This window comes from Pelophylax lessonae (genome assembly GCF_965119305.1).
Source record: "Pelophylax lessonae genome assembly, chromosome: 6".
In the NCBI taxonomy this organism is placed as follows: domain Eukaryota; kingdom Metazoa; phylum Chordata; class Amphibia; order Anura; family Ranidae; genus Pelophylax; species Pelophylax lessonae.
This window is the reverse complement of record NC_138773.1, coordinates 169667487-169683375: the sequence shown is the minus strand read 5'-3', so window position 1 is coordinate 169683375 and position 15889 is coordinate 169667487. Positions and strand designations below refer to the sequence as shown.

General features: G+C 41.3%; 1 protein-coding gene and 1 long non-coding RNA gene across 5 annotated transcripts in view; both read right to left on the bottom strand.

The window, feature by feature from the left end:
• The window catches only part of LOC309558193, a 1089490-nt gene that overhangs the window by 365943 nt on the left and 707658 nt on the right, over window positions 1–15889 (bottom strand). The gene's annotated exons all lie outside the window — the stretch shown is intronic.
• Window positions 1–15889, bottom strand: part of LOC309558327 (ubiquitin carboxyl-terminal hydrolase 22-A) — a 247512-nt gene that overhangs the window by 14892 nt on the left and 216731 nt on the right. For all 4 annotated transcript variants that reach the window (XM_082261386.1, XM_082261387.1, XM_082261388.1 and 1 more), the window contains exons 12-13: window positions 15656–15747; window positions 14743–14805 (exon numbers count right to left, since the gene is read on the bottom strand). In XM_082261386.1, coding sequence (XP_082117512.1) covers window positions 14743–14805; window positions 15656–15747 — 155 coding nt within the window. The remainder of the gene's footprint in view (window positions 1–14742; window positions 14806–15655; window positions 15748–15889) is intronic.

Sequence of the window (15889 nt, the reverse complement as noted above, 5' to 3'; positions counted from 1 at the left end):
CTCTCCCCCAGCAGGGCCTGTAGCCAACTATGGGGCAGGAAGAGTGATCTGTTTGTTATCTCCTCTTCTCTTGCAGAGATGGTGTATTAAGAAACTGGCTGGTAAGGAGGCCTCAGGGTTAATGTATGATTTCCTCCTTTCCATGTGATGATGGGAGGATAGAAAAGCAAGCCCTGTGGCTGTGGGAAAGGGGGGAAACAGCAGTGGTGTGCATTTCCTTTTACCTTGGGAGCTTAGCAGCAGTATCCCTGATAGCAGCCAGGTGGTTTCTTTGGCATGTCATAGTACTCCCTCCCTTAATGAGGGTTCTACTATCTTTTCCTTTAGGCCTGGGAACAAGTAACCCAGAAGCTTCCGTTAGACCTATGTCCACATTTTCCTTTTAAATCAGGAGATGCTGTGGTTATTTCAACATTAAGTTGCCAGTCTCTCACTATAAACCCTATTTGCACATCAATAAGGGTAATTCTAGTGAAGGAGTGACACCTGTTAGACACAGTCTCTTACAGGCTATTTCTGCCACTGAACAAGTTAGACATTCCTAAAGGGTTAAAGGAATGGAATGTAAGGTGGTTTTCAGGAACCTGAAAGTTACATGAGTAATACCACAGATTTTTCCCTGGTCAGCAATGCACACCAGATAATCTGAATATATTAGGCCAGCTGCTATGATTCTGGCACGCATCTCCAAGATGGGTTATTAAGAGTCTTCTTGCTCTTAAAAGCCTGCATCCTAAATTCTCTCCACATATGTTGGAGACACAGTAAGGGGTACCCTTGGGGAACTTTTTTTCTTATGGAGTTGCTTGCTATGTTTAGCATGCTAAATGTAACAACTTAACAAGCTGCAACCTATTGTTTCCTCCTTACACTTCTGTTAGATCAGTTGGTATGTAAGAGTTAATTGTGACCCCTGGTGGTTTGGGCTACTGCCCCTCCCTTGAGGAACTAGAAACATTGTTTTTTGCAACTCTGATGGTTTTCTGGGTGCGAACCTCTATACAGAGAGCTACATATACTAACCTGTATTTAACCGGTTGCCGACCGCCGCACGACTATATACTGCGGCGGTCAGCCCCGGCCAGGCAGAGTGACGTATCGGTACGTCACTCGCCTGTCACTGACTTGCGAGCCTATCGCGGGCGGGCGCGCGCCCGCCGAGGCGCGCGCCCGCCGCGGCTCGTTCACAGACAAGTCAGTGCGTGTGACCGGCGGACTCGATGTCCGCCAGTCACACTGCGATCGCTCCTGTGAAGGGAGAAAGACAGAGCAGCTTGTGTAAACAAGCTGCCTGTCAGTTCTCCCTGTGTAAAAGTGAAGATCTGTCCGTTCTACTATGTAGAACGGTTGATCTTTGCTTTTACACCAATAGGAATGTCCCCACACAGTTAGAATCACGACCCTAGGACACACTTAACCCCTCCCTGTCCAATAAAGTTAACCCCTTCCCTGCCAGTGTCATTTTTGCAGTAACAGTGCATATATATAGCACTGATTACTGCAGTAATGTCACTGGTACCCCCAAAAGTGTCAAAAATGTCAGTCAAGGGTCCGATCTGTCCGCCGCAATGTCGCAGTACCGAAAAAAAAAAAATCGCAGATCGCCGCCATTACGCGTTAAAAAAAAAAAAACACCAAAAATGACAAAAATCTTTCCCTTTGTTAGTGAACGCGATAACTTTTGCGCAAACCAATCAAAATACGTTTTTTGCGATTTTTATTACCAAACATAGGTAGCATAAAACAAATTGGCCGAAAAATGTTAAAAAATTTTGATTTTTACTTTTTTTTTTGGGGAATTTCATATAAAAAAAATGTGAAAAATATTGTTATTTTTGCAAAATTTACGCTCTTTTTTTGTTTATAGCGCGTGATCAAAAAATCGCACAGGTGATCAAATACCACCAAAAGAAAGCTCTGTTTGTGGGAAAAAAAGGACGTCAAATTCGTTTAGGTACAGCGTCGCACGACCGCGCAATTGTCCGTTAAAGTCACGCAGTAAAAAATAGCAAAAAAAACCCTGGTCCTTTAGCAGCCAAATCCTCCGGGGCTTAAGTGGTTAATGGTTGCTTGTTAAGCCCTTCAGGTGTCTGATTTCCTCCAAGCTAAAATTGTGTCCACCTCTTCCTGAGGCTGACTTAATTGATCTCCAGGTCTATGCTCGTTAAGACCTTAGATGCTGGGAGACTTGGATTCCCACCTGTGTGTGGGATAACTACACCTACTTATACAATGGCAGGGTAACAGCTACTACTACTGTGGTGTATGCACCCACCTTAGACTTCCATTATTTAGAACTAGCCTGGTTCTCCTCTGGTGGAAGAAGGTTTAGTATCTAGAGTCCAAGCTATGCCTATATAAAGCTTGCCCTCTGCTGGCTATTTTTTAGTTGAATTCACCATGACTGACTTTATGCCTGGTCTGGCTGCATCTCAGAAATAAACAATGTGGAAGTTTGTGTCTGTGGTGTTTTACTGCTCATCAGAAATACGCAACACTAGTTGTCTGTCTTTTCTGTTTATTTTGGCTATAGGTTTCTTTTGCTTACTAAAAATACACCACATTGAAAGTTGGGGTGTCTTTCTATTACACCTTAGTCTTCTGTACATTAGAAATGCACTACATTGTTGTTAGTAACATTTCTGTCGGTTACTTGGCTGTACCATGACTGCCAAGTCAGAAATGCACAAAGGTTCCCAGAGTCATTTCTGTTATAACTACACTGGTACTAATCAAAGTGCGCAACTTTATAGGGTTGTTAGTAACATCTGTTACATGGCTGTACCAGGTTACTATTCAGAAATGAGCAACTTTAAGGATTGCTAGTGACATTTCTGTCAGGACTACATTGTTACTTTTCTAGTTGCACAAACGTTGATATTTTATTAGTAACATTTCTGTTATATGGCTATACCATGTTACCATTCAAAAATGCACAGCATTAAAGATGGCTAAGTGACTTCTCTGTTATGACTACCCAGTTACTTATCAAGTTGCACAAAATGTTTAATTTTGTTAGTAACTTTTCTGTTGCATGCCTATACCATGTTACTATTCAGAAACGCACACCATTAAAGATGGCTAGTGACATTTCTATTATGTCTGCATCATTAATGACTGTACCCTGTTGCTAATCAGATATTTGCAACATTGACGTTAGCAGTGTATTTGCACTATATGACTATACCTAGTTGCCAATTTGAAACACACAACATTGACATGGTTAGTGTCTTCTGTTATGACTGTACCTTGTTGACAATCAGAAATGCATGACATGGATGTCTAGTGTCTTTCTGACATATAACTATACCTTGTTACTCATCAGAAATGCAAAAACCTAGGAGTTTGTATCTTTTCTGTTATGTTTTTTTATATGAAGGTACCTTGTCGGGCATCAGCAATGCACAGCATGGGAGTTCGTGTCCCTTCTGTCTTCAGATTTGTTTTATTGCTGATCTTGCTACACTTCAGAAATACACAACATGAATGTTTGTGTCTGTCTTTACATTTGGCTGCGCATCTGAATACTCAACAGTGAAGACTGGGTCTTCCTATTTTTATTATATAGCCCTAGCTTAGTGCACTTTTAAAATACACAACTATGAAGTTTATGTTGTGTCTTTTCTGGGTTGGTCTATCTAACTGCATTTCAGAAAAACATTGTTGTCTATACTGATTTCCTTTGTCTGCATCTATTTTCCGGTGCGTCAGTAACGCACAATCTGTGATCTTCTATATGTGTGATATTAGTTATACATGTATCACTTTTATTGCAGACCTTATATTCCCAGGGAAATGGAAGGGCCAGAAGTTCTGGCTGCAGAAACGTCAGATGTTAGAATACGCAGTTCCTTACATTCGGACATACCAGAGGCTTCCCTCTGCGTAAAAACCTGGTAGGGTTGTAGGACCCTAGAAGGAGGTAGTAAAATGTTCTCCTCTTCCCTTAAGAACTTTGTTCATAGGGGTATTGTAGCCTAAAGATGTGGTATCAGAACTTATCCGACCCGTATACCCAACTCAATAGGTTTACAATTCTATATGTATCCCTCATATAACTCTTAGCATAAATGGTTGCAGTAAGCCAATTTGAGCGTTCTACTACTGCTATGGACTTACTCTGAAGTAGGGATCTCCTTAATGCATCCCTCAGTACCAAAAGGCACCCAATGGTATTGAATCGGCTTAGCTCCTTTCCGCTTAATTTTATTACATTTGCTGACAGATCTATAGGGGGTGGTTTATGGTTCCAGACATCAGGTAGGACACCTGATCTCTACGATATGGTTAAAAACATTATTTTACCTAGCTCTTTTCCACTTAATTTTATTGCATTTGCGGGCAGGTGTATAAGGAGTTTTCTGGTATATAGAGCATTTTTCACAACTGACAGGCCAACATTCAGTTGTGAGGGAAGACTAAGGTTTGGTATACTTTGGGTACATACCAGTCCAGCTTCTGAGCCCAGGTAATAACCTTACCTTAATTTATTTCCCTAAACGGGCTGCCCTTTACCCATCACTATGAAAGATAAATAGTAATTTAAAGGGGACCTGCAAGGGGTGTCTGTCAGGGAGCCTCCTGTTAAATCATGCTCCTGAACAGTAGTCTTTAAGCCAGATCCGCTTGGTTAATCAAAGTAGTGTCTTTGTTTCACAGAACAAGTCTTGGATTAGTCCTGTCAGTGGCCCTAAGAAGGGGTACAGGCAGGATAGATTAGGATTGCTAAATTATTTAGTCAATCTTGCTAACCTACTGATTTCACAGGTTTTTCCAATTTCATCTTTAAGTTCCACTCCAGATAGGTCCTGCATCCAAGGCAGAGACTTCGGAGGGACAAACCTGCTGATCAGCCTCTTGTTCCAAGATATCTGCATCAGGTAAAACGCGCTGCAAGCCTGGCATTTGGCAGGAAGATCTTGCAGGCAGTGGTCCCACCCTAAGGTAGGCCTGTGGTTACTTTATTATCCTCTTATACGTTTGCCGTCCTGGAAGGTGAGAGGAGAAAACCGGCCGTTAGACTTACCGGTAACGGTGTTTCTACGAACATTCCAGGACAGCAGGCCTACTTCCCGCCCTGTTAAAAGGGGTGAGAAAAGAATGTGTACTATAGGTTAAGTACCTAAGTGATTGTGCATCCCTTGTGTTTCGGTTGGAGAAACTCCTTTTTCTACAACTGAGGGACAAGGGGAAGGGGTGGGCCTTTTAAGCTGTGTTCGGATTGTGTTTCCTGTAGGGAGGAGCCTATCATCTCTCATATGTTTGCCGTCCTGGAAGGCTCATAGAAACAGTTACCGGTAAGTCTAACGGCCAATTTTTTTTTTTACATGTATGGGTGGGAACTAGTTAAGGACCACAGTGTAGCAATCCACCTTCTTTTAACCTCTGTAAACATCTAGGAACTGAGACCAGTTGCTGGTGTTTTCGGAGAAGAATGTTGTCCCATTCTTTCCTGATTTAGTATTCTAACTGCTCAACAGTCCTGGGGCTGCTTTTCTGTATTTTTTGTTTCAAGATGCACCAAAATATTTTCAATTGGTGAAAGGTCTGGACATCAGGCAGCCCAGTTAACACCCGGAATCTTCTACTAAGCAGCCATGGTGTTGTAATAGATGCATTATGCAGTTTAGCATTGTCCTGCTGAAAAAATGCAAGGCCTTCCCTGAAAAAGACACCATCTAGATGAGAGCATATGATGCTGTAAAACCTAGATATCACTTTCAGCCTTGATGGTGAAAGTGGTCCATTCCATACACACTAATACAGCCCATACCATCAGAGATGCAGGCTTTCGAACTGGGACTTGTTAACATCCAAGGAGGTCCCTCTCCTCTTTAGCCTGGAAGATGCAGCACCCATGAGAATGTCAAATTTTGATTCGTCTGACCGCAGAACAGTTTTCCAGTTTGCCAACAGATCATTTTAAATAAGCTTTGGCCCAGAGAAAACTGCAGAATTTCTGGATCATGTTTAGATATTACTTTTTTGTATGATCGAGCTTTATCTTGAATTTTTGGATGGCATGGCAAACTGTGTTCACAGACAGTGATGTTTTGTAACGCATTCCTGAACGCATACAGTGATGTCCATCACAGAATCATGCCTGTATTTTATGTAGTGCAGTCTGAGGGCCCAAAGATCATGGGCAACCAATATTGTGTCTAGGCCTTGCACACAGATTTCTCCATATTCTTGGAATCTTTTGATATTATGTACTGTGATAATATATATCATATATAGTTATATTATTATAACTATATACGATAATATATTTAAAGTCTGCAATTTTACGATGGGGAACATTTTGAAATTGTTCAACAATTTTTAGACACAACTTTTCACAGACTGGTGAACCTCTGCCCATCTTTATTTCTGAGAGACTCAGACTCTCTAAGATGCTCTTTTTATACCCAATCATGTTACTGACCTGTTTCCAATTAATCTAACTAGTTGCAAAATGTTCTTCCAGCTCTTCTTGGTTACTACCACTTTGCCAGCTTTTTGTTGCCCTGTCCCAAGTTTTCTGAGATGTGTTGCCAACATCAATTTCAAAATTACCTTTTTTTACCTACACCTGAAAGAGTAACAATTTGACAACTATAAGCCATATATAAATAATAGGCATACAAGTTGCACCCACTTTCAGGTTCCAGTGAATTACCATAGCATAGCCTGACACATTATGCAGCAATGAGAAGCTTTCTATTCTGGAACTGCTGTGTTATTCAAAAGGCATGCGTGTCTCTGACTGGCACTATATAGGACTGTGCAAAGTCATGAGAAAACCTATGTGAGCACTTCCTGTGTTAGGAGAGTCACAACCATGAATGACGACAGTTAATCCATAATAGGCTACTATTGAAAATAATGTCTGGGCTGGATATCTTCACTTAAAAATCCTTTTGCACTCATATTGTAAAATTCAGCCCTCGTTCACATTAAACGAAAGTTTGTAATCCTGCGAGTTCAGCTGTACTTGCAAGATTTTAAAGATGCATTTCAGTGTCAGTTCGGGGGCGATTTAAAACACATCTGTGTGGGTTCATGCACATATGTCTATTGAAATCGCTCCTGAAGTCACGAAAAGTAGCGCAGGAACTACTTTTGGAAATCAGTCAAATGTTAAATCGTGCCAATGTTAACAGGGGCTAAATCTACAGTCACTCAGAGTGGTGCAGCTAATGAATTTGTAGTAGTAGTGTAGTGTTGTAATAAATATGTTTTTTTAATTATATGGGTTTTACCTGTAATTCTTTGAAAAGATTCTTTGTACTACTTATTTTAAAGTCATGAGCATTTGGTTAACAAGGATTTTAGCCACATGAAACTTGCAGTGCCACTCTAGGCTGAAACCAAGATCTCCACGCCAGTTGCAGTGAAGGGAGCTGGTGTCAGTGCACCAGAGGTGTAAGAGCAATATCAAAGAAGAAAGGGCGCCGCTCACCAACCCCATGCATTAGTATGTAGACGAATGTGGCCTAAGCCAGCGTCACTTCAGCGATGTCTCCCTGACATGTTTTGCCCAGCTCACTGGGGCGAAACAAGTCAGAGGGACGTGTGTGGAGTGACTCTGGCTGAGGCTACATTCATCTACATACGAATGCAATGGGTTGGGGAGCACCACCCTTTCTTCTTAAGAGTATTTTATCATTCTATGTACAGCTTGAGTTTAAACTTGCCACCTGTAAATCTGAAGGGCATAAACGGCTCAATCCTGAGGAAAATCTTTAAAGGCTGCAGATTTTCCCAAATATTTTAAAGAGAGAATAATGTATAATTTTAAACTTTAACCACTTAAGCCCCGGAAGATTTTACCCCCTTCCTGACCAGACCCCTTTTTTCAACTTGGCACTTCGTGACTTTAACTGACAATTGCGCTGTACCCAAACTAAATTTACGTCCTTTTTTTCCCACAAACAGAGCTTTCTTTTGGTGGTATTTGCTCACCTCTGCGCTTTTTAATTTTTGCGAGAATAATAAAAAATAAGCGTAAGTTTTGAGAAAAAAAATGACATTTTTAACTTTGCCTTTTAAACAATATCCAATATACTCAATTTATGTCATATTTTTTGGCCAAAATGTATTTAGCTACATGTCTTTGACAAAAAAAAATTCAATGAGCGTATTTTTATTGGTTTGCGCAAAAGTTATAGCGTCTACAAACTACGGTGTAAATACTGAAATTTACGCAGCTTTAATTTGACTGCCTATCTCATTTCATGAAGTGCTAAAATGGCAGGGCAGTACAAAAACTATCACTTTTTGGAAAGTAGACATTCTAAGGAATGTCCTGAGAGGCATGTTAAGCTCTTTTTTTTTTTTTTTTTTTTTTTTTACACAAAGTTGTCATTGAAATGATATATTGCTCACACATGCCATGGGTATATGTGTAATTACACCCCAAAATATATTCTGCTGCTTCTCCTGAGTACAGAGATACCACATATGTGAGACTTTTTGGGAGCCTAGCTGTGTACGGGACCCCGAAAACCAATCCCCATCTTCAGGTTTTCTAATGGCGTAAATTGCTTACTTTACCTCTGCACTACCTGTCACAGTTTCAGAGGCCCTGAAATCTCAAGATAGCACAAAACCCCCCCAAATGACTCCATTTTGCTAAGTAGACACTCCAAGCTATTAGCTGAAAGGCATGATGAGTCCATGGAATAGTTTATATTTTGCCACAAGTTTCGGGAAAATTATTTTTTTTTGTTTTGTTTTTTTTACACAAAGTTGTCAGTAAATGATATAATGCTCACACATGTCATGGGTATATGTGAAATGACACCCCAAAATACATTCTGTTGCTTCTCCTGAGTACAGAGATACCCCATGTGTGAGACTTTTTGGCAGTCTAGCCGTGTACAGGACCCGGAAAACCAATCCGCACCTTCTAGCTTTCTAAGGGCTTAAATTGTTGATCTCACCTATGACAACTTTGTGTAAAAAAAAAAAAACAAAAAAAAACAAAAAACAAATTGTCATCTTCCCGAAACTTAGGGCAAAATATAAAATACTCCATGGACTCAATAGGTCTCTCAGTAAATAGCTTTGGGTGTCTACTTTTCAAAACTTTTCCTGGCATTTTATGCTCAATCTTAGCCACACATCACCAACTCTTCTAACCACTTGAAAACCAAGCCTTTTCTGTGGCTTTTTGTTTACATGAAAACATTTTTTTTTACTAGAAAATTACTTTGAACCCCCAAACATTATATATTTCTTTAAAGCAGAGGCACTATAAAACAAAATGGTGGATGTTGCAAATTTGTTTGTTACACAGTATTTGCGCACAGATTTTCCAAACGCAATTTCTGCGAAAAAAAAAATATATTTTTTAAATTTATTGCACAAATACACTATATAATTCCAAATTGTTTGGTAAAATTTAAAAGATGATCTTATGCCGAGTACATAGATACCAAACATGACATGCTTTAAAAATTGCGCACGCCTGTGCAGCGGCAACAAACTACGTACATTTTTAAAAGCCTTTACAGGTTACCACTTTAGACTTACAGAGGAGGTCTACTGCAAGAATTACTGCACTCGACCTGGCATTCGCGGCGATACCTCACATGCATGCTGCAATTGCGGTTTACATATGACACTAGACCAACGCATGCGTGTGCCTTTGCGCGCAAGCACAGGTGGACAGGGGGGGGCTTGATTTTTTTTTCTGCTTTTTTTCTGTTATTTTGACACCTTTGCTTTCATTTTTTTTTTTTTAATCATTTTTATTGTTATCACAGTGAATTTAAATATCCCTTATGATAGCAATCTGTAGTGACAAGTACTCTTAAAAAAAAAAATGGGGTCTTTTAGACTCTAGATCTCTCCTCTGACCTTAACGCATCTGACCGCACCAAAATTGGTGTGATAAAATACTTTCCCAATGGCGCTGTTTATTTCTGACGAAACAGAAGTCATGAAATGCTCGTAGCTTCCGGTATCTTAGGTCATAGAGATGATTGGAGCCATTCTCATCTCCAATCAGCTCTATGGTTAGATAATTAAACCACCGGCTGCACTCTCTGGTTAACCGGTGGGACAGGAGAGCCTGAGAAAAACCCACTGAATTTAATGGTGGGTATACATGACAATATTCCACGTATACCTAAAGGTATTTTAACTGCAGTGCTGAAATCAGCCGATCCAGAGCTGCTGCCATCAGAGGTATCCATATATGCTGTGCGCAAACGCTGTTTGTGTCAGAATATATATAATTAATGTGGCAGCGGACGGGTACCTGCAAGAGAAACAGGTTAACAAAAGAATGAAAAACAAAGTACAGTAAAAGTACAGTAGGAAGAGTAGGAGAACATAAAAAATGACTGACACGACAACTGTTTTTGGATTTTTTTTTTTGGAATACTTTTTTTGTGAACTGCGATGTTCCAGCTTGGGTCTCTCAAAATGTTGTGCTGTACCCTACACTAATACTCTACTAGTGTATGGTAGCGCTCAAAACATTCCCCGATGCAGAGACCAGGTTGGTGAGGACATCTGGGACAATAATAGCGGGTGTCAAGCCTAAATCCGCGCCTGCTACAGACATCTTCTTTGGGGGTGGGTAGGGGTACGCGGGAGGACATGTGGAAAATGTCTCTCATACAGCCGGCTCACTGCATCTGGAAGGGGAAGTTGGGCAGGCATACCTCCTGGGTACAGGTAGGCAAGGATGATCGCTTCCTGGAATTCTCGGAAGGATCCAGTTTGTCCTGACGCCCTGTATAGGACAAAGGCGTTCAGCATAGCCTATTGGAGACACTTTTTTGTACCAGCGTCTGGCTTTACGGGCAACTAAATACGGCGCCAAAAGCTGGTTGTTAAGGTCCACCCCTCCCATATTAAGGTTTTAGTCGTGGACACAGAGGGGTTTCTCCATAACGCCAGTTGCCGTAGGAATTTGGATCGCCGTGTCTGCGTGAAGGGAGGACAGAACGAAAACATCCTGTGTATCCCTCCACTTCACTGCAAGCAATTTGTCCGTTTTCAAGCAGGCTCTCTCCCCCCAACTAAGATGAGAATTTACAAGCCGTTGGGGGAAGCCCCGGCGATTAGGTCGCACAGTGCCACATGCGCCAATTTCTAATTCAAGAAGATGACTAAATAGTGGCACGCTTGTGTAGAAGTTGTCCACGTACAAATGGTACCCCTTTCCGGATAAGGGTGACACCAAGTCCCAAACTATCTTGCCGCTGCTCCCCATGTAGTCTGGGCAGTCGGGGGGGCTCCACAGTGCTATCTTTTCCCTCATAGACCCGGAAACTAACTGTATAGCCTGTGGCCCTGTCACAGAGCTTGTACAGCTTAACCCCGTACTTGGCACGCTTGCTGGGGAGGTACTGTTTCATAGAAAGACGGCCAGTAAACTTAATCAGGGACTCGCCAATGCAGACAACTTGTTCGGGTGTAAACAAGGCTGCAAACCGCTGATTGAAGTGGTCTAGGAGGGGCCGAATTTTGTGGAGCCGATCATATGCAGGGTCTCCCCGGAGGACGACAGATTTCATTGTTGCTGAAATGCATAAATCGCAGAATTTGCTCGTATCTCATCCTGGACATGGAGGCAGAGTACATGCGCATATGGTGAAGTGGGCTAGTGGACCAATATAGCCGCAATTCACTGTTTGGTTATGCCCATGTTGAGGGAAAGGCCCAGAAAGATTTTAAAACCGTTATAGATTTCCAGCCGAATGGTCTGGCAAGGGGCGAATTTGGGTTGGCGGCGATAAATTGTTGTGCATATAAATTTGATTGATCCACAATAGATCTGAAAAGATCTTCCGTGAAGAACAGCTCAAAAAAGTTCAGGGGCATAAAACCAGCTGTCTCTACGTGGATTCCAGGTTGGGCAGTGAATGGGGAAAGTACTGGCGCTGTAGAATCAGGGGGTTACCAATTGGGATATGCCAGCGCATCAGGGAGGGCACTATGGGCTCTACGGGCCTGTCTTAGAATACGGGGTGGTTGCGGGCCACTACTCGTGCTAGCCACCGCACCAGCTTCAACTGCACTTTTGGGACTCGCCACGTCACTAAGTGTTACTGCAGTGCTGTTTGTACTAGGTCCAGGGTGTACTAGGCCGCCGGCGCTTGCCAGGCCGCCAGAAGGATGAGCGGCACTAGTACCGACACTCTGCTCCATACGAGCACCCTGCGATTCCTGCATCTCAACAATTCCAGAATGGGGTCGGGTACACCTGGGTCTAACAGCGACCCATCCGTCGTCGGAGCTATCCGTCAGGGAGCCGCTGCTGTCATCAGGTTCATATACTGACCCTAAAACTGCCAGTGAGGCTTCCCCATCGCTCTCATCTGACATGGTCAGTATACTATAAGCCTCTGCACTACTGTACCAACGTTTGGACATTTTGGTAACTAAATTTACCGGTACAGTAGTGTGACTCACAGGTAATAAAAGCAGCTGGTTGTCAAGGACTATTTCAAGCGCTACCAGACCGGCGGGAATGAGCATCATGGTCCTACGTCACTTTGCCTGAACGGGGCTGACTGCCGCAGTAAATAGTCGTGCGGCGGTCGGCAAGTGGTTAAGGAAAAACTCAAGTCTGAGTCTATTTGTTTGATCACATGAGAAAGATGCAAACATTTACAGTGAGTCACAGAAAACACTAGGAAGTTAAAGGATAAGTTCACCTTTTAAAACAAGTTACAAACATATTCAGGATGTAACATTTGATGTGTTACAAATGCATTGGCCCCCACATCCCCCACTAAGTCCCAGTTTTGACAGCTAGTGGGGGGGGGGGGGATCTTCTGCGCCCGGCCACTTCCTTCATTCACAGTATTCTGTTAATGGGAAAACTGCAAGTCCCAACAGCCTTTGCAGCAGTCGGCTTGTAGTTCTCAATGAACTATCAGAGCAGTGTTGATCGCTCTAAGTAGTTTACTAAGATGCCTGTGAGTGCAACTGCCTGCATCAAAGGTACGGCAGACAGCTACACAGACGGTCTGCAGGAAAATTGAATTAAAGCCACAATCTGCTGCAATACTTTACAGGTCCCTAACAAAAAAAAATAATAAATGCATATTTTATTACCTGCAAAAGTAAACAAAAGTGAACTTATCCTTAAAGTCTTGAGCCTTGGGCAGCAGCTATCAGATGGGGTCAGGATCTACCCAGATTCCTAATTGCTAGCTGGCTCAACCTCTCGCCTGAGCCAGGCGCTCATGCTCCTTGTGCCTGGCACTATAGTGAGCCCTGTAGGGGCAGAGCAGAGAGCAGTGACTGTCACCACTCTGTGCTCAGAGCGGATCCGAGAGCTGGGTGATCAGTCGGCACGTAATTGTTTAGTTTGGATTGATGCTGCATCAGTTTTTTTTTTTTTTTTTTTATATACTTCTCCTTTAAGCTTTCCATACATACAAATTAGGTGGGTGGAGGAATACCCTCCCCCTTTCCTCACTCCTGGACACTGTATTGTTCGAATACACTGATCAGCAGCTGCTGACAAAAAAGCAGCATTTGGAAGCTTTTGCAAGAACCTTTTAGTGGTCTTTTAAACAAAAAAAAATCAAACATTTCTGGTTCCAACCAATTTTTATGTATAACCTCAACCTTAATATAGCAGATTGTATTTTTTCCTCTTAAAGATTATCATACGTATGAGTCTTGAACTGATAAGACATGCAATCATTTCAAAACACAACCAAGCTGGGCAGGACAGCAAGGAGGAAATAGGATCAGCTCAGATGCATGGGAAACTGGGCAGCTAACCCCACATATTAGGAAGACTTTGGAACAATGGTCAAGAAAGAAAGAAACAAAAAACAAAAAAAAAAACAAAAACAAAAAACGCTTCATCAGAAAAACAGAATGCCTCCAAAAGGTAGTCTCTCCAAATGTGTGAGGGAACACTGCCATTTGACGCAGTCATGAAAATAAAATAAACATGGTGGTGCTTACACAGAGTATAAGGAAGAGCAGGGTCTTTTAAACACTACATGTTTTTCTTTGACAAGACAGAACTAGTTATTTATGGGACATCTTTCCTGTTAGGACAACTGGGGAGAGATTGCCAGTTTATCATTGCAACTGCATTCCTGATGAAGGTACACTTATGACAAAGAAGCTTGTTATTTACCTATTCAAAGACAGCTAGGCTTCCATACTGGCAAGTGAACCAAGTCCTTCCATGCACTGAAATCAAACTCTGCTTTATGGGTACACTCAAAAAAGGCATAGTGTTCAAACCTATTGCTTTATATCACTCTGCACTGTGTGATTGTAACATATAAAAGAAGAATTTACTTAAACCAAATTTGATATGCACCTACCTTTACTTTACTCTTTCTGCTGCATTGGGCCACCAGAAGCAAAGAGAAACACTTGGTTCATAAGATTATAGAGAGCATGCAACTCACTCAACCCCTCAGGTGACAGGGGTGCTTGGTTGCTTAGACACCCAGCATAGTCACTTAGGGGTGAGGAAAGAATCCTCACCCCTTTATTAATTTGAAGTCACGATTGGAGATCACACAGACAGACATTCACGTTGTTTACAATGGCTGAAGGGAACGTCAGAAAGGTAGGTTTGACAATAGGAAGGCTGTTTAGCAGACTCTTCATTGTTGCACTGTATTGGCAAACAATCTGAATCTCTCAGGAGTGTATAAAACCGCTAAATTAAAGTGAGGTGAAAAATGTACACATTAAATTGGCCTCCACGGTTTGTTAAAAACCATACAAAAGGTGAAACAAAAAATAATTCATACTTACTTATTGTCATTGTTTAAACCGTCTTGGGGCTGCTGATACTGACCATTCATTCTGCTCTCTTTGCTGGAACATATTAAAATTTATGTTAAAACTAACCTTTTAATAAAAATATGCATTCAGTATGACCAATATTCTAAGGGGGAAAACGATTCTGAAGTATCCTACTAATTTACCCATTCACAAGGTAAAAGTGGTGTGGTAATTGCCCTATTCCTACATCCTGTGCAATGTATTTCCTTTTTCATTGATGTACCAACTCGTTCTGCCTAAAACCATTATTCAAATGATCTTCCAACTATCTTACCAAAGTATGAGAAACCTTAGAACCAGATAGAGAACCATAAAGACTTGGACTGGGAGTATTTCCTGTGTAACATTATAAATGAAGGACAAAAGCAACCTAGTTTTATATCTGTACTAAATATCAGCTAAAGTTCTCCAAACTGAGAGTTCATAAGCTATTAGATACAATATCTGAAACTCAAAAAATATAAGAAAGCTAGCAAAATAATTAAAAAAAAAAAAATCTTATTTTTGGTAAACAGGCAAGGTTTAGCAAAGGTCAGCAATGCTGTCCACAATCAACAAGTCAAATTCAATCAACTAAAAAGCCTAGTTATTAGCGAGGTCACATATACAAAAATGACATCGCAATCAAATTTAAGAAGGTAAAGTTAGACAAAAAAACAGCAGATCTTTGATCCAAATACCTTTTTGAGAATACCCTTTAAAAGATACCACTAAAAAGGCAATACACATTCTGATCCAAGCCCTGGCTCACACTTGCTGCAAAAATCCCCAAATGAACAGAGATTTCGATCAATCTAACACTAGCCAAAAGATATCAACACAATTTTTACAAGTGATTTATGCTGACATCCAGGCATCAAAAACACAAAAATAGGATTCTTACCTAGAGGCCATGAATGGGGTCATGTCTAATTCCAGGGGGAATGACACATAAGTTGTGATCTTCCTCCTTAACTTAGCTGAATGTTCAAACCGCTATGTCAAAAAAAGAAAGGAGAAAATAAAGGGCATTGGCACATTTTTATGAACCAAATATACACAAATGATTTACAAACCAAAATGATGCTGCACACAAACAAAACCACTGATGTGTAGAGATCCTATAAAAAGACCTCTC